Raw genomic sequence first — 26,810 nt, 5'->3', positions numbered from 1 at the left:
ACCAACTTTATGGTGTATACAAGAGAACAAATTACAATCAAAAGGCTAAACATAAAGGAAGAAGCAAAGATATATTAGGCAAATGTAAATAATATGAAATCAGGAGTTGCGATCTTGATATAAAGCAAGGTAAAATTCAGACCACATAGTATTAACACAAAGTGCAAAGCTAAAGCAACTACCTTGATAAAGCAGAATGTTATTCAAAGTTTCTGATGTGAGAAATGCAAAGAGAAAACAACAGACATACAGTTATAGCAAGAGACTTTAACAAACCACTTTCAGCCTAAGACACATCAAGCAGACAAAAGATTAAGTACAGATATAGGAGATCTTATAAGGTACAGTTTAAATGTGTGTTTCTGTGTATTATATCCTGATAATAGAGAATACAACTTCTCAAGCACAGATGGGCCAGTCATGAAACTCTCCTAGTGTCAGGCCACAGAGAGAAAAGCCTCAGGAAGTTCCTTAAAGTTGAAATAACACAAATAGCACTCTCTGACCAGAATGCAATGAAACCAGAAATTAATAGCACCATCAAAACACCAGTAATTTTCCAAAGATCCTTCTACCTGGAGGTTAAAAACTGTTTAAAACAAATCTTGTGAGAAAGGGGATGTATAAAATAAAATTGCAGAATTTCTTAAAAAATATGAAAGAGATGATAATAAGGACACTACATGTAATAATTATCACTAAAGCAGTGCCAAAGAGCATTTATATTATGACATGTTTTGCATAAGAAGAGGGGAGATATGCATGTGTACAGAGACATGTCTTTGCTTAGTTCTGCAAAAAAAAAATATGTTAAATCAGAAATCAGTGAAAAAGGTTTATTGCCAGGAGAAATATCAATAACCTCAGATATGCAGATGACACCACCCTTATGGCAGAAAGTGAAGAGGAACTCAAAAGCCTCTTGATGAAAGTGAAAGTGGAGAGTGAAAAAGTTGGCTTAAAGCTCAACATTCAGAAAACGAAGATCATGGCATCCGGTTCCACCACTTCATGGGAAATAGATGGGGAAACAGTGTCAGACTTTATTTTTCTAGGCTCCAAAATCACTACAGATGGTGACTGCAGCTATGAAATTAAAAGACGCTTACTCCTTGGAAGGAAAGTTATGACCAACCTAGATAGCATATTGAAAAGCAGAGATATTACTTTGCCAACAAAGGTTCGTCTAGTCAAGGTATGGTTTTTCCTGTGGTCATGTATGGATGTGAGAGTTGGACTGTGAAGAAGGCTGAGTGCCGAAGAATTGATGCTTTTGAACTGTGGTGTTGGAGAAGACTCTTGAGACTTCTGCAAGGAGATCCAACCAGTCCATTCTGAAGGAGATCAGCCCTGGGATTTCTTTGGAAGGAGTGATGCTAAAGCTGAAACTCCAGTACTTTGGCCACCTCATGCGAAGAGTTGACTCATTGGAAAAGACTGTGATGCTGGGAGGGATTGGGGACAGGAGGAGAAGGGGACGACAGAGGATGAGATGGCTGGATGGCATCACTAACTCAATGGACATGAGTCTCAGTGAACTCCGGGAGTTTGTGATGGACAGGGAGGCCTGGCGTGCTGCGATTCATGGGGTTGCAAAGAGTCAGACACGACTGAGCGACTGATCTGATCTGATCTGAAGGGACAGGAGAAAACAGAATGGAAGAGGTAGGGATATGAGTGTAACCTCTTTGATATAAAAGTTTTGCTTTTGACTGCATCTCAAGGCATGTTGGGTCTTAGTTCCCCGACCAGGGATTGAATCCATTCCTCATGTTATGGAAGCACCGAGTTCTAGCCACTGGACCACCAGGGAGTTCCCTGATATAATAGTTTTGATTTTTGAAATATATTTTACAAATTCAGAAAACAAAATTAAACCGAAAAGAATGACAGGCAAACTCTAAAAGTGAACGCAAACATAGGTTTAAAAACATGTTTCCTAACTGTGTATCAAATCAGTAATATGACCACACAAAGAAAAGAACTCTACTAACTTTTGAACATGTACCCTGATCATATATAACTATAGTGGAATATATTCTAAACTCAAAAAGACCACAAAGAAGGCCTGAATATTACTTACTTTCTTTGTGGTTGGTGTTATTGACAATGGAGTTGGTGTAATAATTCTGAAACTATTTTGGAGACTCAACTGAGCTCATAAACACAAGGTGCTCTGTGAGCACCTTTATATACAAACGAAGGAAAGTAATTTTGGACAGTTTTAGGTGTCTTCTCACCCTGACCTTGACGATATTGGCTAGAAAACTTTTTTAAAAGTACATAAAGGGTAGTATAACAATGTGAATGGGTTATGCTTTTTCAAATTTGTATATTACATTTTATTGTGGTAAAAAATGCATATCATAAAATTCACCATCTTAACCATTTCTAAGAGTACATTCAATAGTGTTAAATACATTCACACTGTTGTGTGACCAGTCTCTGGAATTTTACCTTGCAAAATTGAAAATGAATCACAAAACCATTTTCCATAGTAGCTACACCATTCTGTATTTCATATTTACATAATCTACAAGGGTTCCAATTGCTCCCCACCCTCACTAACACTTGCTCTTTCTGTGTTTTTGTGTTTTTATGATCGCCATGAGAACATTTGTACAGTGATATTTTTCATTGTGTTTGACTTGCATTTTCCTAATGATTAGTGGTGCTGAGCATCTTTTCATGTGCTTGCTGGCCATGTATAAATCATCTTTGGATAAATGTGTATTCAAGTCCTTTGTCCAGTTTTTAACTTGATTGGTTTGTGCTGCTGAGTTGTAGGAATTCTTTATATATTCTGGTTATTAACTCCTTTTCAGATTTGCAAATATTTTCTCCAACTCAACATGTTAACTTTTCACTCTGTTGCATCCTTTCATACTCAGAAGTTAAAAATTTTGGTGCAATCCAAGTAAACAAATAAATAAATCTATCATCTTGCTAATTCACTTTGTCTCATCTATTCTTGGTTCCCTTTTTCTTCTCCCCCTGTCTTCTGTTGAATTATTTATGTCATTTCATCTCTACAACTCACTTATTAGTTTTAGTTTTTATCTCTTTTACTTTCTAGTGGTTGCTCCAGTGTTTATGTCTTTAATTGATTATGGTCCACGCTTGAATAATACCACACCACTTCATGTATAGTTTAAGGCTGGCACAGCTGGTCTGAGCACTGGCACTGCAGTTACGATCTTTACCCTCAGTGCACCACAGACTTCCAATTCTTTTGGTGTTGAATTACTGCAGTAATTACTCCGCTTACTGTGGAGGTTGTGGTGCAAAGCTGGAAGATTATTCTCTGAGTTTCTGCTCTGCTTTCAGCTTCCAGGAGTCACTGCACATCTGCACCAGAGGGGTCTCTTTCCTCACTTCCTCACTGGGGACGAGCACCTTCCCAGTGGCAGACTGCTATTGCTCGTTACTGGTGTTAGACTTATTTGGAGACCAGGCTGCTTCTTGGCCTCCTGGTCTTTGGCAGGCGCTGTGTACCTGCTCTCGGAGGGGACAGGCGGGAGAGTGGTAAGGCCTCCTGCCTGTCCCACCGGTGGCAGCTGAACCCTGACATGTATCTGTGATGCTTCTTGGGTAGAAGGGGTCTTTCTCTCCTTTCCCAGTGGTCAGACCTCTCTGCTTTGTACTGGGTGAGAATCCTCCAGGTGGCACAGACCTCTCTGCTTTGTACCGGGTGAGAATCCTCCGAGTGGTACACACCTCTGCTTTGTACCGGGTAAGAATCCTGGACCCGAGAGATCTGCCTGCCCTCCCCTTAGGAGAAGATGGCTTATGCTTCTGCCCTTCTCCCCAAAGCAGCATCTTTTTGCCCGGTTCTTTTGAGAGCAAAGGAAGGAAGACTCTCTAAACTCCTCCTGAGGCAGAAGGAGTTTCTGCTTCTAGCCCTCCTCCAGGGGCCCTGGCGATGAGGGTTTGTTGCCCTAGCCTCAGTGAGTTAAAGGCTTTGGTTTGTATGAGAGGTGTGCCTGGGTAAGCAGCAGGACTTCATGCCTAGTCCCCAGGAACAAGCAGGCCTGCATGAGTGATGAGCAAAGCGGGGGGTCTCTCCAGTCTCTGCCCTGTTCAGTTTTTCCTGTGAGCATCTGTGGAGTCCTGCGGAGAAGAGCTTACATGTGAGAACTCCCCTTGGGCTTGGGGTCCAGAGTTATTCTAAACTGATACGTTATCCCACACCTGGACTTCAGGAAATTTAAAATTTTGTAGCTATTTCTTATTTGCTTCTACGGCCGCCACCGGTTTCTCTCATGCTCTGTCAAAGGTGAACAGTCTGCGTGCCTCAGCTCTCCTAGGAGGGGCTTGTCCCATTTTGGAATTGAATTCCTGTGATTTCCTTATAAATCAGCTTTCAGATATGGTTGGAAAGTCACGAGTTTTGTGGGCTATCTGGATTTTTCTCATTAGGAGCAGAGAGGTACAGCTTTCTATAGGCCAAGTGCAAGAAGAATTTAGGCTTACGTTTTTATATGTCTCTGCCTTTACATTTCATTAAAAAATAATTTTATTGCATTTTATAAAAATATTGCTCTGTGACAGACTGAAATATAAACAATAAAACCAGTCTATCACCACAAATAGTGTGACAAGCACTCTTCTGGTACATGAAGTAGTTCTGCTTATGACAATACTGTCCAATCTGTGGGGGCACTGTTGAGTTATAAGAACTTACAACATACTTATGGAGACAGCACAAAAAGTTCATACTAATTCACACTTGGTAGAGGGTAAGGCAGTAGCAGTTAATATAGCATTTTCTCTTCCACAGATTTTTTTCTGTGGCTTATCCTAGAGCACTGCTAATTTTCTCCCTTTCAAAAACATGTTCATAGCACTTGTTCCAATTTTCCCTGATGGTTAAAGGTTAATTGGGGCTTCCCTGGCGGCTCAGATGGTAAAGAATCTGCCTGTTATGCACGACACCTGGGTTCAAACCCTGGGTTGGGAAGATCCCCTGGAGAAGGGAATGGCCACCCACTCCAGTATTCTTGCCTGAAGAATTCCATGAACAGAGGAGCCTGGCAGGCCACAGGAATCTTTCAAAATGTCCCAGACTGCCTCTGGAAAAGGCATATCAAAACAAACCACAGATTCTATCAACCAGCAAACATGCTAACTAAAGAGAGACATAATGAGAAGAGAAAGTAGACTTGAAGACACTTAGTAAACTGTATCTCTAATTTCTCTGATAAAGAGTTTAGAAACAATAATTCTTCTAAAGTATCTTCTAACACTTTCATTATGGACTTATCCCTTTGCTGCTCTTCCATCTTTTCCAACAAAACAGTGAACACCTCAAGGATGGTGGTGTATTCATCTCTGTACTTCTCAGTGTCTAGCCCAGTGCCTGGCAAATGGCAGGCTCTGAATGATCATTCATTGAATGAAGCGAATAGATCTGATAATGGTTCTGCCTAGCTTTTTCTTGCGAAGAAGGCAATGGCAACCCACTCCAGTACTCTTGCCTGGAAAACCCGATGGGTGGAGGAGCCTGGTAGGCTGCAGTCCATGGGGTCATGAAGAGTCAGACACGACTGAGCGACTTCACTTTCATGCACTGGAGAAGGAAATGGCAACCCACTCCAGTGTTCTTGCCTGGAGAATCCCACGGATGGGGGAGCCTGGTGGGCTGCCATCTCTGGGGTCGCACAGAGTCGGACACAACTAAAGCGACTTAGTGGTAGGAGCAGCAGCAGCTTTTTCTTGAATCTTTTTCTTCTGGGCATATCTTTCTCTTACCACCCTTCCCCTTTCCTTTTTTGTGAGTGTATATGAATCAGTTCCTGGAGAAGGCAATGGCACCCCGCTCCAGTACTCTTGCTTGGAAAATCCCATGGACGGAGGAGCCTGGTAGGCTGTAGTCCATGGGGTCACTAAGAGTCGGACACGACTGAGCAACTTCACTTTCACCTTTCACTTTCATGCATTGGAGAAGGAAATGGCAACCCACTCCAGTGTTCTTGCCTGGAGAATCCCAGGGACGGGGGAGCCTGGTGGGCTGCCCTCTATGGGGTCGCACAGAGTCGGACACGACTGAAGCGACGCAGCAGCAGCATGAATCAGTTCCACAGAATCCCTACCCACCAGCGTCTGCTCGACTCCCAAGTAGTCACTACTGTTTGAAGACTGTTCCGCCAGCCCTATCTGCCTGGTCAGTTGGCCTCACATTTCTAACAGGGCTGAGATGGTTCTGGCTCTGTTCTTTGCTTGGATGACCTGGCAGTCTGCTTGATGGTCAGCCTTTGTAGCCAGATGTGTTTCTTACAACCACCTCAGGGCCTGGGCAAATGGATTCCTATCTGAACCTACCTATTTTCCTCCTCATTGGTCACGTGCAGTCAGGGGCTTACATACCTCAGCCTCTGAGCCTCCTTGAGTCACAGCAGGTATTTCATCTTATGCTAATATACATTATTAGTTTTCCATACACTGTGATAAATCTTCCATTTGGATATATAAGGAGAATGCCATCAAAAGCAGAAATTACAGTTTCTTCCCCTTCTTTTGAACCTGTCAAAATTCCTAACATAGTATGTGCCCAGAGTAGACAGATACACAATTATTGAATGAGAGAATGAGTTGAATGCTGCATTGAAAGTTCTTCATAGGTTCCCTCCAAGAATTAAGTCAATTTACATTTATAGTGGTCCTTTTCTTTTTGTCAACAGCTCGTCTTTACTTCTTCACATATCTCCATGGGAAAACTAAAGTGGCGGTTAACTGATAAATCTCTTAGAGGACCAAACAAACATCTTGCAGTTCAATGTGGTTCACATCTCCCCATAATCATATATGAACGAATCTCACTATTCCCATAAATTCTAGAGAAAAGAAACACTTACCCAGCCTTAGCAACACTGATGGTTTGCTGCTCCATTGCTTCGTGGATACTAGTTCTGTCATGCTCTTTGAGGCTATTAAATTCATCGATACAGCAGAGGCCAGCATCTGCGAGGACTAATGCTCCCGCCTCCAAATTCCATTCTCCTGAGTCTTTTACAGCAGTTACCGTCAGACCTAAGGAAATGAGCAAGCTGTGTTAGCTTTTATTTGGAAAGCATGTCTTATAACTATGAAGCTTATATCCTATAAACTTTTTCATGATTATTACATTTCTTATAGTAATGTGTGATCAGTGATCTTTGCTGTTACTATTGTAACTGAAGATGTGGTAGAAATAGTAAGAAAACTAGAATTAGAAGTGGAGCCTGGAGATGTGCCTGAATTGCTACAATCTCATGATAAAACTTTATGAAGAGTTGCTTCTTATGATGAGCAAAGAGAGTGGTTTCTTGGGATGGAATCTACTGCTGAAGATGCTATGAAGATTACTGAAAGAACAACAAAGGATTTAGAATATTACATAGACTTAGTTGATAAAACAGCAGCAGGATTTGAGAGATTGACTCCAATTTAAACAAAGCTCTACTGTGGGCAGATATTATTGCCTGCTACAGAAAAATCACTGGTGAAAGGAAGAGCCAACTGGTGTGGCAAACTTTGTTACTGTCTTATTTAAGACATTGGCACAGCTGCCCCAGCCTTCAGCAACCATCAATCTGATCAGTCAGCAGCTATCAACATCAAGACAAGAACCTCCACCAGCAAAAAGATCATGACTTACTCAAGATTATGACTTACTCAGATGACAATTTGCATGTTTTAGCAATAAAGTACTTTTTAATTAAATATGTATGGGTTTTTTAGATGTAATGCTACTGTATATCTAATAGACTACATTATAGTATAAATATAACTTTTATATGAATTGGGAACCCAAAAAACTTCCTGTAGACTTGCTTTACTGCAGTGGTCTAGAACTTGCAGTATCTCTGAGGTCTCAGTTTACTTATCTACAAAAAAAAAAAGGATATATTATTTATCCAGGCCTCAGTTTACTTATCAATAAAAAAAAGGATGACAGAAAATTTTACTTAAAGATTCTTGGATATTCAAATAGAATATAAATAAAGATTTTTAAAAGGTGTAAGATACACAGTGAGTGAGTAATTATAATAATTATTGTTGATAAAAATTGATAAACCTCTGGCTAGACTGATGGAGGAAAAAGAAGAAAAGTTATAAATAGAAGACACAGTTAAAAATATCAGAAATGAAAGAGGGGACATCACTATAGACTAAGGGCATTAATAATAAGAAAATACAATGAACAACTCTATGTTCTAACTTAGGGGAAATAGTCACATTCTCTAAAATATATAAAATGACAAAGTTTATCTAAAAAGGAATAGATATCTTGCAAAATCCTGTATCTACTTTGAAAATTGACTCTGTAGTTAAAAATGATGCAACATACAGGCTGAGATGACTTCAGGGTGAATCCTACCAGACATTTATGGAAGAAATAATACCGATTCTACACAAAACTTTCAAAAATATAGAGAAACAAGGAACACTTCCTAACTCATTTAATGAAGCCAGTATTATTGTGATTACTAAAAGCAGATCAAGATACACTAAAACTATGCATCAGTATCCCTCATTAACACAGATACAAAAAACCCTTAAAAAATAAAAGCAAATAAAAGGATATATAAAATGATAACAAATCATAACTAAATGAAGTTTATCTAGAGAATGCAAGGCTAACTCAACATTCAACTATTAATCACTGCAATTTACTGACAAACTAAGGAAGAAAAAGCAAACAACCACCTCAATGATACAGAAAAAAAAATTTGATAAAACTCAACAATCGTTCATGATTTAAAAAAAAAAAAAGAAGTGTTCAGAAGCAAAGGAACAGAGGCAATTTCTTCAGTCTGATAAAGAGTATTTATAAAAAATCTTACAGCTAACATACTGAATGTTTACCTCCAGCCCAACCCTTGCCCCCAAGATCAGAACGTGGCATGGATATCCACTCTCATCACTTATTTAAAATCATACTGGAGGTTCTTGCCAGTGAAGTAAAGCAAATGTCCCCTCCCTCCTGAACCTCCCTTCCACCCCAAATATGGTTTTCTCAGGGTGTATGCCCAGTAGTGGGTTGTTGGGTGTTATGGTAGTTTTAGTTCTAGTTTTTTAAAGAAATCTCCATACTGTTCTTTACGGTGGCTATATCAATTTACATTCCCACCAACAGTGCAAGAGGGTTCCCTTTTCTCCTCATCCTAGACAGCATTTATTGTTTGTAGATTTTTTGATGATGGCCATTCTGACCGGGGTGAGGTGATACCTCATTGTAGTTTTTATTTGCATTTCTCTAATAAGTGATGTTGTGCATTTTTTCAAGTGTTTGTTGGCCATCTGTATGTCTTCTTTGGAGAAATGCCTGTTTAAGTCTTCTGTCCAGCATTTGATTGGGTTGTTTGTTTTTCTGATATTGAGCTGCATGAGCTGCTTATATATTTTGGAGATTAAGCCTTTGTCAGTTGCTTCATTTGCAATTAATTTCTCCCATTCTGAGAGCTGTCTTTTCATCTTGTTTATGATTTCCTTTGCCATGCAAAAGCTTTTAATTTTAATTAGGTCCCATTTATTTTTGTTTTTGTTTCCACTACTCTAGGAGATGGGTCATAAATCTTGCTGTGATTTATGTCAGTGTTCTGCCTATGCTTTCCTCTAAAAGGAGTTTTGCAGTTTCTGGTCTTACACTTAGGTCTTTAATCCATTTTGAGGTTATCTTTATGTTGATGTTAGCAAGTGTTTTTAATTTCACTCTTTTACATGGAGCTGTCCAGTTTTTCCAGCACTACTTATTGAAGAGGCTGTCTTTCTCCATTGTATATCGTTGGCTCCTTTTTCAAAGATAAGGTGCCCATAGGTGTGTAGGTTTATCTCTGGGCTTTCTATCTTGTTCCATTGGTCAATATTTCTGTTTTTGTGCCAGTACTATTACTGTCTTAATGACTGTGGTTTTGTGGTGTAGTCTGAGCTCAGGAAGGTTGATTCCTCTAGCTCCATTCTTCTTTCTCAAGTTCTTTGGCTATTTGGGGTCTTTTGTGTTTCCATAGAAATTTTTTGTACTAGTTCTGTGAAAAATGCCACTGATAATTTGATAGGGGTTGCACTGAATCTATAAATGGCTTTGGGTAGTGGTGTGACTCCAATATGGAATCATTTTCACAACACTGATTCTTCTGATCCAAGAACATGGTATAATCTATCTGTTTATATTGTTTTTGGTTTCTTTCACCAGCATCTTATAGTTTTCTTACAGTGTCTTACAGTTTTTTGTATATATCTCTCATTTCTTTTTTGTATATAGTTCTCTTTTGTCTCCTTTAGATTTATTCCTAGGTATTTTACTCTTTTTGTTGCAATGGTGAATGTGATTAATTTCTTAATTTCTCTTTGTGATTTTTCATTGTTAATGCATATGAATGCAAGGGATTTCTGTGTATTTATTTTGTATCCTCTGTCTTTACTAAACTCACTGATTAGCTCTAGTAACTTTCTGATAGAATCTTTAGGGCTTTTTTCTGTATAGTATCATGTAAGTTACAAACAGTGAGAGTTTTACTTCTTTTCCAATATGGGTTCCTTTCATTTCTTTTTCTTCTCTAATTGCCGTGGCTAGAACTTCCAAAACTATGTTGAACAATAGTGCCAAGAGTTGGCACTCTTGTTTCTGATCTTACAGGAAATGCTTTCAATTTTTCACCATTGAGAATAATGTTTGCTGTGGGTTTACCATATATGGGCTTTATTATGTTGAGGTAGGTTCCTTCTATGCCAATTTTCTGGAGAGTTTGTATCATAAATGGGTCTTGAATTTTGTCTAAAGTTTTTTCTACATCTATTGAGATTATCATGATCTTTATTTTTTGTTAATATGGTGTATCACATTGATTAATTTGCATATATTGAAGAATCTTTGCATTCCTTAGATAAACCTGACTTGATCATGGTGTATGATCCTTTCAATGTGTTGTTGGATTCCATTTGTTAGAATTTTGTTGAGGATTTTTGTGTCTATATTCATCAGTAACACTGGCCCATAATTTTCTTTTTATGTGATGTCTTGGCCTGGCTTTGGAATCAGGGTGATGACGGCCCTGTAGAATGAAAAACTCAATACTTCTAAGATGTTTCTCCAAACTGCTCTATAGATTCAATGCAAGTCCAAACAAAATTCCAGTGGGATTTTTCTTGTTATGGACATTGAAAAGGTGATTCTAAAATTTATATAGAGAAGAAAATAGAAGACTCAAACAAGAAACTAAGTAGGAAGTCTCACATGACTCAATTTCCAGATTTATTACAAAGCTGCAGTAATCAATTCTGTGTGGTACTGGACAAAAGATATAAACAGACAGAACAATGGAATAGAGTCCAAAAATAGTCCCACAAATGTATGGTCAAGTAATTTTTGATAAAAATGCAAAAGCAATTCTATGGAGGAAGGATAATCTGATATCCTTGTGTTATAGCAAAACAGAAAAACACTAAATGAAACTCCCTGGTGGCCCAGACAGTAAAGAATCTGCCTGCAATGCAGTTCAATCTCTGGGCTGGGAAGATCCCCTGGAGGAGGAAATGGCAACCCACTCCAGTATTCTTGCCTGGAGAATACCATGAACAGAGGAGCCTGGTGGGCTACAGTCCATGGGATTGCAAAGAGTCAGACACAACTAAGCTACTAACACTTTGTGCTACAGAAAAGCAGGAAAACACTAAATGAACCTATACCCAGGCATACAATTTAAACTTTAGAAAATCAAAAGTAAAGAAAAAAAAATCTTGAAAAAAGCCATACGTGAAATAAACCACCTTACCTACAGTGCTGTAACAACTGGATATCCACATGAAAAAAGAAAAAAAAAATCAGTATTTCTCCATACTTCATATTTAATACAAAAATTAACTCACAATGAATGAAAGACCTAAATGAAAAATATAAAACTTATGGAAGAAAACATAGGGAAAAAAGCTATGTGAGCTCCTCTGATTTCTGGCCCAGCACTTAAGGGGCTTTGAAATTGCTAATCTACTCTAATAAGTGAAAATCTAAGCAACTGAAAAATCAACACCTGTTCTATGATCCATCAAAGGAATGAGGTCACAGGGCAAACTGCTGTCCCTGAAATTGGAAAGATGGAGAATTATAACTTACCAGAGCAGAGGCCTCCACAGGCACCAGTGCTGGAATAGAAAACCCTGAACTCTAACTGGCAAACTTCTGGAGGCTCAATGAGGACAACTCTGAAAATTAAAAATTCCTTAGGAACCCAGTTACGGAGGGCATGGGTACACATACTTTTGTGAATTTTACCTCCAGGAGCTCTACCAGGCTCTCACACTGAACATCAAGTTTGTCTCTGACATTGTAAACAGAAAGGTTAAAAGTCTAAGAAAAAATGAAAGAGAAATTTTAGAGATCAAAATCACTACAGATGATGAATGCCTTTGATGGGCTCATTTGTAGAAGGGACATGGCTAAGGAAAGAATCTCTGAGAACAAGGAGGACCTTATGTATGTATGTGTGTGTGTGTGTGTGTGTGTGTGTGTGTGTGTGTGCACGCTCAGTCGTGTCTGACTCTTTGCAACCTCATGGACTGCAGCCTGCCAGGCTCCTATGTTCATGAAAACTGGAGTGGGTTGCCATTTCCTACTTCAGGGGATCTTCTTGACCCAGAGATAGTCAACAGAAATTTCTAAAGCTGAAAAGTAAAGGAAAAAATTTGGAAAATAACAAAACAGAATATCCAAGAAGTATGGAACAACTACAGAATGTGTAACATACATATAATGGGTATAATGGGAATACTAGAAGAAATAGAGAAATTACAGAAGCAACATTTGAAGCAATAATGAAAATTCTCTAAATTAATGTCAGACACCAAACCATGGATCCAAAAAACTTAGCAACTATAAAGCAGGAAAAACACAAAGCAAAACTATACCTAGGCATATGACTTAAACTTTAGAAAATCAAAGGTAAAGAAAAAAACTGGTGAAAAAAGTAGAGGAAACAAACCACCTTACCTATGTGTGTGTGCGCATGTGCTAAGTCACTTCAGTTGTGTCCGACTCTCTGCCACCCCACGGACTGTAGCCAACCAGGTTCCTCTGTCCATAGAAATCTCCAGGCAAAAATACTGGAGTGGGTTGCCATTCCCTTCTCCAGGGGATCTTCCCAACCCAGGGATCAAACTCAGGTCTCCCACATTGTGGACAGATTCTTTACTGTCTGAGCTACTAGAGAACTCCTCACCTTACCTTAGAGGAGCATAAATGAAGATTATATCCAACTTTCCCTCAGAATATTTCAATATGGTCTAAAAAATGCATTAAGGCAAGACTAGCATTCAAAAGGAGAAGGCAATGGCACCCCACTCCAGTACTCTTGTCTGGAAAATCCCATGGACGGAGGACCCTGGTGGGCCGCAGTCCGTGGGGTCGCTAAGAGTCGGACACGACTGAGCGACTTCACTTTCACTTTTCACTTTTATGCACTGAAGAAGGCAATGGCAACCCACTCCAGTGTTCTTGCCTGGAGAATCCCAGGGACGGGGGAGCCTGGTGGGCTGCCGTCTATGGGGTCGTACAGAGTCGGACATGACTGAAGCGACTTAGCAGCAGTAGCAGCAGCAGCATTCAAAAATGAAGATAAAATCACACCAAGTTCTGCACTGGTTAGATAATGTCCAGAGAGGAGTCAGCAAACTATGATCTGTGGGCAAGATTTGGCCCAACCACCTGTTTTTGCAAAAATAGTTTTTTGGAACACAGTCACGTTCATCATTTACATACTGTCTATGGCTGTTTTCACACTACAATGGCAGAGTCAAGTAATTATGACAGACACGGAAAGGCCTTCAAAAATCTAAAATATTTATACTAGTCCTTTAGAGAAAAAAAGTTGCTGACTCCTGAGTATTAATATCTACTTTGAGATATCAAATCTTAAAAGAAATACTAATAAAAAAAAGTAAAATAATGAAGGACATGGAAAATAATGCCACTGAAAGAATAGTTTATAGCATGGGTTTGTTGGTTAGCCAGAAACAAAGATTTAGAGAAGAGAAAGCAATTATTAAGTATTTAAAGAACTATCCTATGGAAGATCAATTAGACTAATTTAGGGTGGCTTCAAAAGAATTAACAGACCAATATGTAGAATTTTACAGGGAAGTGCTGGAAATCTCAAGGTGTTTAAAAAGGAATGTGCTACCTTGTGAAGTAAGAAATCAAAGTAATCTTTAAGCAAAAGTGGAAAGTCCACTTGTCACAAATAACATAGAAAGGTATTCATGCAACGAATAGGTGACTGGACAACAGGAAATCAGAAAAAACTGAGATGAAGGAAAATGAAGACACAACATACCATAATTAATGGGATGCAGCTAAAGCAGTGTTTACAAAGTAACTTACAGATATAAATGTCTATATTAAAAAAGAAGAAAGATCTCAAGTCAAAAATCTATGCTGCCACCTTAAGACACTGGAAAAAAGGAAGAGCAAACTAAACCCAAATTAGCAGAAGGAAGGAGGTAATGTATACTGTAACAGAAATCACTGACACAGAACATAAAAATGGAGAAAATTCATGAATCCAAAAGTTGATACATTTTAGCTACACTGACCAAGCCAAAACCAGAGGAATAAAATTATACTAAAATCAGGAATCAAAGACGGGACATTATCAATGACTTTACAGAAACAAAAAGGATTACAAAGGGAAACAACAAATAACTTTATGTTAACCAATTAGATAATTCAGGTGAAATTAACAAATTTCTAAATAGACACTACCAAAACTGACTCAAGAAGAAAAAGAAAATCTGAACAGATGTATAGTAAGTAGGGACTGAATTAGTAATTTAAAAACTACCCACAAAGAAAAACCCACACACAGATGGCTTCAACACTAGAAGAATCGAGTATGAATTCTTCACAAACTCTTTACAAGCAGAAAAGGAGGAAACACTTCCTAACTTGTTCTATGAGAACAGTATTACCTATACACCAAAAATCAAAGGCATCACAAGACTACTAAAGACCAATATTTCTTATGAATACATATATATGAAAATCCTCAATACTACTGAACCGAATCCAGCAATATATAAAAAGGACTATATAACCATGATCCAGTGAGATAAATCTCTGGAATTCAAGATTGGTGGTATAACATCTAGAAATCAATTAATGTAATATCCTCACATTAACAGAATAAGGGACAAAAAGCATATGATCATGTCAATAGAGACAGAAAAAGTGTTTGACAAAATTCAACAACACTTCATGAAAAAATGCTCAAACCAGGAACAGAAGAGAACTTCATTCTGATAAGGACGTCTACAAAAACCCCAGAACTATCATCATTCTTGATGTAAGACTGAACGTATTCGTGTTAAGATCAGAAACAAGCCAGGGATGTTCACTCTCATTACTTCTATATAGCAGAGTACTGGAGGTTCTAGGAAGGGCAATGAAACAAAAAATGAAATAACAGGCATCTAGAAGGGAAAGGAAACAGTAAAAATATCCCTGCATGCAGATAGCATGATCTTACAGATAGAAAATCCTAAGAATTACAATTAAATCACAGCTAACAAATGAGTTCATCAAGGTTGAAGGATACAAAATCAATTTTTAAAATTAAATTGTGTCTATATACTTGCAAGGTGAAGAATATGAAAATATAACTAATAAAGTAATTCCATTTATAATAGCATTAAAAAGAATAAATACTTAGAAATGAATTTAACAAAAGAAGTATATAAAACTTATACTGTGAAAAGTACAGAATGTTGTTAAAAGAAATTAAAGATGTCTTAAATATATGAAAAAATACCTCACATACATCCACTGACTTTTTCTGCTTGCATTTTTTTTATCATTTCTCAAAAAACACTGCCTAATCATAGGCCTGAAGATTGATGCCTTTGATGTGTTTTCTTCTAAGAGTTTTATACTTTTAGCACCTTACATTTAAGTCTTTGATTCAGTTTAAATTATTTTTTGCATATTGTGTGAATAGGGGTCCAAACTTGTATTTTTGCATTTGGATGTCCAATTTCCTAGCAGTGAGTTTTGAAAAGACAATTTCTTTCCCCAGTGAATTGTTCTGGAACCCTTATCAAAAATGGATTGACCGGAGAAGGAAATGGCAACCCACTCCAGTATTCTTGCCTGGAGAATCCCATGGACGGAGGAGACTGGTGGGCTACAGTCCATGGGGTTGCAAAGAGTTGGACACGACTGAGTGACTTCACTCACTCACTCACTTTCTGCCATAAAGTTGAGCTATTTCAAATCCTGAAAGATGATGCTGTGAAAGTGCTGCACTCAATATGCCAGCAAATTTGGGAAACTCAGCAGTGGCCACAGGACTGGAAAAGGTTAGTTTTTATTCCAATCCCAAAGAAAGGCAATGCCAAAGAATGCTCAAACTACTGCACAATTGCACTCATCTCACACGCTAGTAAAGTAATGCTCAAAATTCTCCAAACCAGGCTTCAGCAATATGTGAACTGTGAACTTCCTGATGTTCAAGCTGGTTTTAGAAAAGGCAGAGGAACCAGAGATCAAATTGCCAACATCCGCTGGATCATGGAAAAAGCAAGAGAGTTCCAGAAAAACATCCATTTCTGCTTTATTGACTATGCCAAAGCCTTTGACTATGTGGATCACAATAAACTGGAAAATTCTTCAAGAGATGGGAATACCAGACCACCTGACCTGCCTCTTGAGAAATCTGTATGCAGGTAAGCAACAGTTAGAACTGGACATGGAACAACAGACTGGTTCCAAATAGGAAAAGGAGTATGTCAAGGCTATATATTCTCACCCTGCTTATTTAACTTCTATGCAGAGTACATCATGAGAAACGCTGGGCTGGAAGAAGCACAAGCTGGAATCAAGATTTCTGGGAGAAATATCGATAACCTCAGAGTTATATTAAGCTACAACAAAAACTTTAGAGATTTTAGAGACTATATAATGCAGATTTTAGAGACTGTATAGTGTGAAGTGGATTTGCTTTCCAGAAGACTGCTACATTGATAATTTGGATTCAACAGGACATTTGACCAGGAAAATGTTAAGATGGTTGGAAGTAAAGCTAAATCAAAAAGAACAGGTTTGGTGAAGAAACAAAAAATACATAGTCTCTTACCTATGGCTGATTCATGTTGATGTTTGGTAGTAACTAACAAAATTCTGTAAACCAATTATTCTTCAATTAAAAATAAATTGAAAAAAAATGGATTGACCATAAATGTATGGATTTATTTCTGGACAATCAATTCTGTTCTATTGGCTTATATCTTTATGCCATTACCACATTGGACTTTATCAAAAAGCTTTTGTGGTGCAAAAGACACCCACAAGAAAATGGGTGTCTTGTGAAAAGAAGAAAATGAAAAGATAATCCACACTATGGGAAAAAATTTTTCCAAACCTGGTGAGTACAAGTCTCTGATAAGTCTCAGATAAGAGACTTGTATTTAGAATATACAAAGAACTCACAACCCAATAATAAAGACAATCCAATTTTTTTAATGGCCAAAAGAGCTGAACAGACATTTCTCTTCAGCAGATATACAAATGGCCAACAAGCAAATGAAAAATGTTCAACTCTTCTTTAGCCATCAGAGAAATGTAAATCAAAACCACAATGAGATACCCCTTCGCACACCACCCACAGCTATAATCAGAAAGACATAACAGAAAAAAAAAAAAAGATAGACAGACATGATAATAAGTGTTAGTGGGGATGTGGAGAAATTGGGAAGCTTATACATTGCTGGTGGGAACATAAAACAGTGCAGATACTTTGGAAAACAGTCTAGTAGTCCCTCATAAGGAGTTACCACATGACTCAACAACTTCATAGACCCAGAAAAATGAAAATTTGTATATAAATGTTGATAGCAATATAGTTGTTATTAAAACAATCACTGGGGCTACCCTGGTGGTCCAGTGGAAGGACTCTGTGTTGTCAATGTAGGGGGTGGGGGTAGCGAATGGGGGCAGTGAGGGCAGAAATTCGATCCTCGGTCAGAGAACTGGATCTCACGTATCACAAACAAAGATTCCGCGTGCTGCAATGAAGACCCGGTGCAGCAAAATAAATACGTAAATAGTTTTTAAAAAGTCACCGTATAATCATACTGGGGCTGCATGGAGATACATTCTATGTATGCTGGATGCAAGGTCTTAACAAGCACAAATTCTCCCAATAAAATGTACCAATTAATCACCTATTGTTCATTTGGGAAACCTTTCCCCTTCCTATCCTTTTTAGTCTTCTGCCTTTTCTAAGCAACCCTGTGTATAAGATCTCCCTCCAATCTCAGGAAGATTACTTGCCTAGCTTCTGTCAAGCGTTGACTCCATCTTATGTCATTTGTCTCTATAGTAACCAACTAAAAAAGCTGCTATGCTGAGCGGTGGCTTTGTGCAAACAGTGGTCTAGTGTGAAGATGTTTTAAAGATTTGAGTCCTCTCTTTACTTATCACTGAATTCTTTCTGGTACCAGGAAAAGGAGAAAGCCTCTAACAAACGGGACAGGTGGAGAGTGAAAGAGAAAAGGATGGAATGTAAAACATGAAGGACAGTGGACTCCAAGTAGAGACTAAGTTTAGAAGGAAATGAGTTAAGAGCTTCATTTACAAGAAGACTAAGAACACAAGGTTAAAAACTAGATACAAGAAACAAGATAATTATCAAGCATTTCCATCCCTATTCTTCTGGTCAGAAATAATACCATGATGTTAACATCAACAGATTGCCCACAAGAAACGTAACCATGGTGCTTCAGAAAGCTGACTAATATGGATGAGATCCAAAAGGTATTTAACCGTTTAGTCCAGCTTGGTTAAGGGGCCAGACACAGCTTCTCTCTTCAACAAACTTGTAACCTAATGGTGGGTAGCACCGAAATCAAAACAGGGAAACTGTTGTTAATGAGGTGGGGCAGAGAATGGAGGAGGGGAATGTACTTTAGGTAACGAACATGAAAACCTTATTAAAAGCATAAGGATGCGTTCCGGGATCCATCGTCCCCCACCTCCCAGTCACTCCTGCAACAGGAAGCCTGGCGTCTGCAGCTTCAATGGGGAGCTCCCACAGCTTTGCCTTGGCCGCAGCCTCCTCTCACTCCCAGTATCTACCTGGGCAAACCTCATTCATGGAGCTTTGTTCCTCAAGAGTTCATTAATCAAGTCATTACTACAGTGTCAGCCAGCCTGTGGGTTCTTCCAGGAAATTATACCAATTGCTTTTCTACCCATAAAGTCCACTTTAAATATTATCTGACACAGTAGAGAGAAAATAGAGAAACATTAAGTCAGCAATTAAGGGAGCAGGATCCTGAGCAGCAGTGTCCTCATTTGTTATATGGGGCTAATCTTACCTTGCTACCATACCAAAGTGTTGCATGAATCAAAAACAGGTTATTTAAAAGCTTTTTATAAATAGTAAAGAAAACATCATACCATATGTATATGCATAGGTACCATGTATCTGTATACACACCACACACACGGCCTTTCTTGTGACATCAAAATTTGGTTCTCATAGTTTTCATTCCAACCTCAAAGAAAGGCAATGCCAAACAATGCTCAAACTACTGCACACCTGCACTCATCTCACAGGCTAGTAAAGTGATGCTTAAAATTCTAGAAGCAAGGCTTCAGCAATACGTGAACCGTCAATTTCCAGATGTTCAAGCTGGTTTTAGAAAAGGTAGAGGAACCAGGGATCAAATTGCCAACATCCACTGGATCATGGAAAAAGCAAGAGAGTTCCAGAAAAACATCTATTTCTGCTTTATTGACTATGCCAAAGCCTTTGACTGTGGATCACAATCAACTGTGGAAAATTCTGAAAGAGATGGGAATACCAGACCACCTGACCTGTCTCCTGAGAAATCTATATACAGGTCAGGAAGCAACAGTTAGAACTGGACATGGAACAACAGACTGATTCCAAATAGGAAAAGGAGTACGTCAAGGCTGTATATTGTCACCCTGCTTATTTAACTTATATGCAGAGTACATCATGAGAAATGCTGGGCTGGAGAAAACACAAGCTGGAATCAAGATTGCTAGGAGAAATATCAATAACCTCAAATACGCAGATGACACCACCCTTATGGCAGAAAGTGAAGAGGAATGAAAAAGCCTCTTGATGAAAGTGTAAGAGGAGAGTGAAAAAGTTGGCTTAAAGCTCAACATTCAGAAAATGAAGATCATGGCATTTGGTCCCATGGCAAATAGATGGGGAAACAGTGGAAACAGTGGCTGACTTTATTTTTTTGGGCTCCAAAATCACTGCAGATGGTGACTGCAGCCATGAAATTAAAATATGCTTACTCCTTGGAAGAAAAGTTATAACCAACCTAGACAGCATATTAAAAAGCAGAGACATTACTTTGTCAACAAAGGTCCGTCTAGTCAAGGCTATGGTTTTTCCAGTAGTCGTGTATGGATGTGAGAGTTGGAGTATAAATAAAGCTGAGCACCGAAGAATTGATGCTTTTGAACTGTGGTGTTGGAGAAGACTCTTGAGAGTCCCTTGGACTGCAAGGAGATCCAACCAGTCCTTCCTAAAGGAGATCAGTCCTGGATATTCATTGGAAGGACTGATTTTGAAGCTGAAACTCCAATACTTTGGCTACCTGATGCAAAGAGCTGACTCTTTGGAAAAGACCCTGATGCTGGGAAAGATTGAGGGCAGGAGAAGGGGATGACAGAGGTTGAGATGGTTGGATGGCATGACCGACTCAATGGACATGGGTTTGGGTAGACTCCGGGAGTTGGTGATGGACAGGGAGGCCTGGCGTGCTGCGGTTCATGGGGTTGCAAAGAGTCGGACACGACTGAACTGAACTGATACAACTTTAACCATTACTGTTCAAGGTGCATCTAACACTTTCTATTCTGTACCATACTAATGTGATTACATAGTCACCTTTCCTACTGGACCAAACGATCTTTGAGGATAATATCCACGTATATTTTTGTCTTTGAATATTCCACAGAGTCTAGCACAACAATTTCACATAATAAATGGTCTCTCTCTCTACATGTATAATGAGTTACTATTATTAAAATCATTACTGTAGGAGCTATTCCTTCTAGAAACATCTGTAAACTACAGAAAATCTCTACATTCTACATTCATAGAGAAATTTTTCTTTAAAACTATCATTAGGGCTTCCTTGGTGGCCTAGGATTCTTAAGGTGACACGGTTTTGATCCCTGGTCCAGAAGATCCCACATGTCTCAGAGCAACTAAGTCAGTGAGCCATAACTACTAAGTCAGCACTCTAGAGTCCGACAGCCACAACTACTGAAGCCCGTGCGCCCGAGAGGCCATGTTCCACAACACGAGAAGGCACTACAGTGAGAAACCTGTGTGCGACAGCTGGAGAGGAGCCCCACTGACCGCAACTAGAGAAAGCCTGCACGTAGCAATGATGACCCAGTGCTGCCAAAGTGAATAAACCTTAAAAAAAACTATCATTAAATTCTGACATCCTATAACTAATAATAGGGAGCTCCTTTAACTAAAGATCATATTACAACCAGCCTTACATGAGAATTTTTTTTTTAAAGATGGGGACAATAACATAAATGTGTTCTGAAAGAGAATTCAGTACAGTGACAAATAATTACCATTTATATTAATTGGTATTACTATACCAATATATAGAGAAAAACCATTTATTATGACAAATCATTGTGCCAGGTAAAATTTAGGAATTAAACAAAGGCAAGAGGTCAACATTTCCACACCTATGATAACTTCTGCAGCAGGCAGCATCTGAGATTTGACTTAATTCTCAGTTGCAATACATTTTAATTCAGTGTATTTTAACTTTGTGCATCATAACAAACTGTGGAAAGCTGTTAAAGAGATGGGAATACCAGACCACCTTATCTGTCTCCTGAGAATCCAGTATGCAGGTCAAGAAGCAACAGTTACAACCCTGGTTGACTGGTTCAAGATTGAGAAACGAGTGTGACAGGGCTGTCTGCTGTCACGTTGTTTGTTTAGTCTATACTCTGAGCACATCATGAGAAATGCTGGGCTGGATGAGTAACAAGCTGGAATCAAGACAGGCAGGAGAAACATCAACAACTGAGATATGTGGATGATCCCACTCTAATGGCAGAAAGCAAACAGAAACTAAAGAGCCTCTTGATGAGGGTGAAGGAGGAGAGTGAAAGAGCTGGCTTAAAGCTAAATATTAAAAAAATTTAAGATGATGGCATCCAGCCCCATTACCGCATGGCAAATAGAAGAGAAAAGGTGGAAGTAGTGACAGATTTCCTCTTCTTGGGCTTCAAAATCACTATAGATGGTGCCTGCAGCCATGAAATCAGATGTTTGCTTCTTCACAGGAAAGCTATGACAAACCTAGACAGTGTGTTGAAAAGCAAAGACATGACTCTGGCAACAAAGGTCCACATTGTCAAGGCTATGGTCTTCCCAGTGGTCACATATGGTTGTGAGAGCTGGACCATAAAGAAGGCAGAACACCGAAGAATTGGTGTCTTTAAACTGTGGTGCTGGAGAAGACTCCTGAAAGTCCCTTGGACAGCAAGGAGATCAAATCAGTCAATCTTAAGGGAGATCAACCCTGAATACCCGTTGGAAGGACTGATGCTGAAGCTCCAGTATTTTGGTCATCTGATGTGAACAGCCAATTCACTGGAAAAATCCCTGATGCTGGGAAAGATTGAGGGCAGAAGGAGAAGAGGGCATCAGAGGATGAGATGGCTGAATGGCATCACCGATGCAAGGTACATGAACTTGGCAAACTTCAGGAGATAGTGAGGGACAGGGAGTCCTGGTATGTTGCAATCCATGGGGTCTCAAGAGTTGGACGCGACTGAGTGAACAACAATTGTAATTCAGTTTAATTCTAGTACATTTAACTCACTCTTTCATCTAGCTTTGTGTGTGACCTCAATTTAACTTCAACTTTAAGATTCTGAAAAGCCCTCTGTAGATGAGCTTTGGAACTCACAAGCAAGCTGCATCTAGTCTGTTCAGAATTTAAGGTGTGTATGCACAATAGCAGGTACTTCCTCTGAGAAATGTCTGCAGCACACGACCCCACACTACAACCTACAACTTATATGACCACATCGTTTCACTCCATAGAACACCCTTGATAAATGAACAACAAGTGGATTATATACATAGATTGCTAGGGCTGCCATAACAAAACGCCAGACTGGGTGGCTTAAACAATAGAAACCTGTTTTTTCACAGTTCTGTTCTGAAGGTTCAAAGATCAGATGTCAGCAAAGTTGGTTTCATTTGACCTACAAATGGCTACTTTCTTGTGTCCTCAAGCGGTCTTTCTTCTGTGCATGAGTACCCTTGGTGTCTCTTTTTATGTCCAAACTTCCTCCTCATATAAAGAAGCCAGTTAGAATGGATTAGGGCCCACTCTAAGAGGCTCACTTTAACTTAAAACCTCTTTTAAGGCCCTGTCAGCAACTACAGTCAGTCTGAAATACTGGGGGCATATATATGAATTTGGGGGCAGGGAGAACAGCACAATTCAGCCCATAACAATAGCTAACTAGGTTCATTTATCTCTGTCCTAGGCATTAACTTAGTCTTTGTTTGTTTCAGAGCCAAAGCAACCTTTTTCAGCCACACTTCCCCCAAGCAGGCTACACAGAGAAAAGTTATTTGAGGATTATATTCCACGTAGCCCTCTAAGCTGGAGAACGCAATGGCACCCCACTCCAGTACTTTTGCCTAGAAAATCCCATGGATGGAAGAGCCTGGTAGGCTGCAGTCCATGGGGTCGATAGAGTCGGACACGACTAAGCAACTTCACTTTGACTTTTCACTTTCATGCATTGGAGAAGGAAATGGCAACCCACTCCAGTGTTCTTGCCTGGAGAATCCCAGGGATGCGGAAGCCTGGTGGGCTGCCGTCTATGGGGTCGCACAGAGTCGGACATGACTGAAGCGACTTAGCAGTAGCAGCAGCAGCCCTCTAAGCAGTCCATGGGGTCGCTAAGAGTCGGACACGACTGAGCAACTTCACTTTCACTTTTCACTTTCACGCATTGGAGAATGAAATGGCAACCCACTCCAGTGTTCTTGCCTGGAGAATCCTAGGGACGGGGAAACCTGGTGGGCTGCTGTCTATGGGGTTGCACAGAGTTGGACACAACTGAAGCGACACAGCAGCAGCAACAGCAGCAGCCCTCTAAGTGTCATGTGGGTCCCCTTGGGTACTTCACATATGACAACATTCATGGCAACCCATCTGCTGCAATGTGGTTAACTGAGAGTCACCAATAAGTTGTTCAGCAACAAATCTTACAGACTGTCTCTGAAACCAGAATAATGCTTTTACAATCTTTCCCCCTTAAGGCATGCCATTTAATTAGAAGTACACAAGGGCACATCTGGAAATCCCTGTGGTCTTCTGGAAGGTATTATCGTTGGTGAGGAACCTACTGGAGCGAGTACCCAAAGGTTCTTTAATACTTTTGAGGAGGAGTAACAATAAGAGTTAAGACAGGAAGTTCAGTTCAGTTCAGCCGCTCAGTCGTGTCCGACTCTTTGCGACCCCATGAATCACAGCACGCCAGGCCTCCCTGTCCATCACCAACTCCCGGAGTTCACTCAGACTCACCTCCATCGAGTCAGTGATGCCATCCAGCCATCTCATCCTCTGTCGTCCCCTTCTCCTCCTGCCCCCAATCCCTCCCAGCATCAGAGTCTTTTCCAATGAGTCAACTCTTCGAATGAGGTGGCCAAAGTACTTGAGTTTCAGTTTTAGCATCATTCCTTCCAAAGAACACCCAGGGCTGATCTCCTTCAGAATGGACTGGTTGGATCTCCTTGCAGTCCAAGGGACTCTCAAGAGTCTTCTCCAACACCACAGTTCATAAGCATCAATTCTTCGGCACTCAGCCTTCTTCACAGTCCAACTCTCACATCCATACATGACCACAGGAAAAACCATAGCCTTGACTAGACGAACCTTTGTTGGCAAAGTAATGTCTCTGCTTTTCAATATGCTATCTAGGTTGGTCATAACTTTCCTTCCAAGGAGTAAGCGTCTTTTAATTTCATGGCTGCAGTCACCATCTGTAGTGATTTTGGAGCCCAGAAAAATAAAGTCTGACACTGTTTCCACTGTTTCCCCATCTATTTCTCATGAAGTGATGGGACCAGATGCCATGATCTTCGTTTTCTGAATGTTGAGCTTTAAGCCAACTTTTTCACTCTCCACTTTCACTTTCATCAAGAGGCTTTTGAGTTCCTCTTCACTTTCTGCCATAAGGGTGGTGTCATCTGCATATCTGAGATTATTGATATTTCTCCCGGCAATCTTGATTCCACCTTGTGTTTCTTCCAGTCCAGCGTTTCTCATGATGTTCTCTGCATAGAAGTTAAATAAACAGGGTGACAATATACAGCCTTGACATACTCCTTTTCCTATTTGGAACCAGTCTGTTGTTCCATGTCCAGTTCTAACTGTTGCTTCCTGACCTGCATACAAATTTCTCAAGAGTTAGATCAGGTGGTCTGGTATTCCCATGTCTTTCAGAATTTTCCACAGTTTATTGTGATCCACACAGTCAAAGGCTTTGGCATAGTCAATAAAGCAGAAATGGATGTTTTTCTGGAACTCCCTTGCTTTTTCCATGATCCAGCGGATGTTGGCAATTTGATCTCTGGTTCCTCGGCCTTTTCTAAAAACCAGCTTGAACATCAGGAAGTTCACGGTTCACATATTGCTGAAGCCTGGCTTGGAGAATTTTGAGCATTACTTTACTAGCGTGTGAGATGAGTGCAATTGTGCGGTAGTTTGAGCATTCTTTGGCATTGCCTTTCTTTGGGATTGGAATGAAAACTGACCTTTTCCAGTCCTGTGGCCACTGCTGAGTTTTCCAAATTTGCTGGCATATTGAGTGCAGCACTTTCACAGCATCAAAGGCAACAGTAAAGGCCTGGAGCCAATTCTTGAGGCTTCCAGTGAGCTATTAGGGAGGGCTTCCCCCGCCCCTTAAATACTCATATATGACATGTTAAATAAAAGAGTTGAAAGAAAATAAGCCAAAAATATTGGGTTGGCCAAAAGGTTTTTGGGTTTTTCCATAACACTTTACAGAAAAACTCCAACAAACTTCTCGGCCAACCCAGTAGTAGTATCCAGGTAAATCTCATTCTTGATGCTGAGAACAAATCTTACACACTTTATAATGACACACCTATGAGCAGTGGACATAGGAGCCTGGCAGGCTACAATCCATAGGGTCCAAAGAGTCAGACATGATGAAAGTGACTTAGAACATGAGCAGATTAAAAATGCACTTGATTTTTACCAAACTTATAAAGTCATTTTTATAAAGCAAATGGATTTCAATCTCCTCATAACAATGCCTGCAATAATGAGGAAACTGCATATATACCAGTCTCAAGAGAATCTTGTTTTATACTTCAAATGGTTATCTTCTATGTCCTGTGTGTCTTACAATTTACATTTCATCTGAGGTAGCCTTAGGCCCAGCACTAATAACAATGAACAGAGAATACAGTTTATCAGTCAATGTAATTTGCACCTGTCACCACAGTATGACTCTTATACTCTAATTTGTACAAATAACTGGGCTTGAGGAAACCCTTTCCAGTAGATCGTGGTATTTGCTAATCCATCGATGATAAAATGTGATCCTCACTCTAAGTAGTTTCCCTAAGTGTGGGAGGCCTGGGATTAACTGTTCCGTTGTTGTTCTACGGCTAAATTGTGTCTGACTGTTTGTGACTTCATGGACTGCAGCATGCCAGGCCTCCCTAGCTGTCTCTTATTAACTTTCAAAACACCATCAA

General features: G+C 39.6%; 1 protein-coding gene across 9 annotated transcripts in view; it reads right to left on the bottom strand.

The window, feature by feature from the left end:
- MCM9 (minichromosome maintenance 9 homologous recombination repair factor) overlaps positions 1-26,810 on the bottom strand; it is a 126,610-nt gene that overhangs the window by 56,477 nt on the left and 43,323 nt on the right. For all 9 annotated transcript variants that reach the window (XR_009495990.1, XR_009495991.1, XR_009495992.1 and 6 more), the window contains one exon: positions 6,855-7,029. Coding sequence is in view for 4 of the 9 variants with exons in the window: in XM_059890139.1 (XP_059746122.1) it covers positions 6,855-7,029 (175 nt within the window). In the remaining 5 variants the exon portion in view is untranslated. The remainder of the gene's footprint in view (positions 1-6,854; positions 7,030-26,810) is intronic.

Source organism: Bos taurus, chromosome 9, assembly GCF_002263795.3.
Source record: "Bos taurus isolate L1 Dominette 01449 registration number 42190680 breed Hereford chromosome 9, ARS-UCD2.0, whole genome shotgun sequence".
NCBI classification, from domain to species: domain Eukaryota; kingdom Metazoa; phylum Chordata; class Mammalia; order Artiodactyla; family Bovidae; genus Bos; species Bos taurus.
Note: the sequence above shows the minus strand (reverse complement) of the source record. Positions and strands in the feature narration are given on the sequence as shown.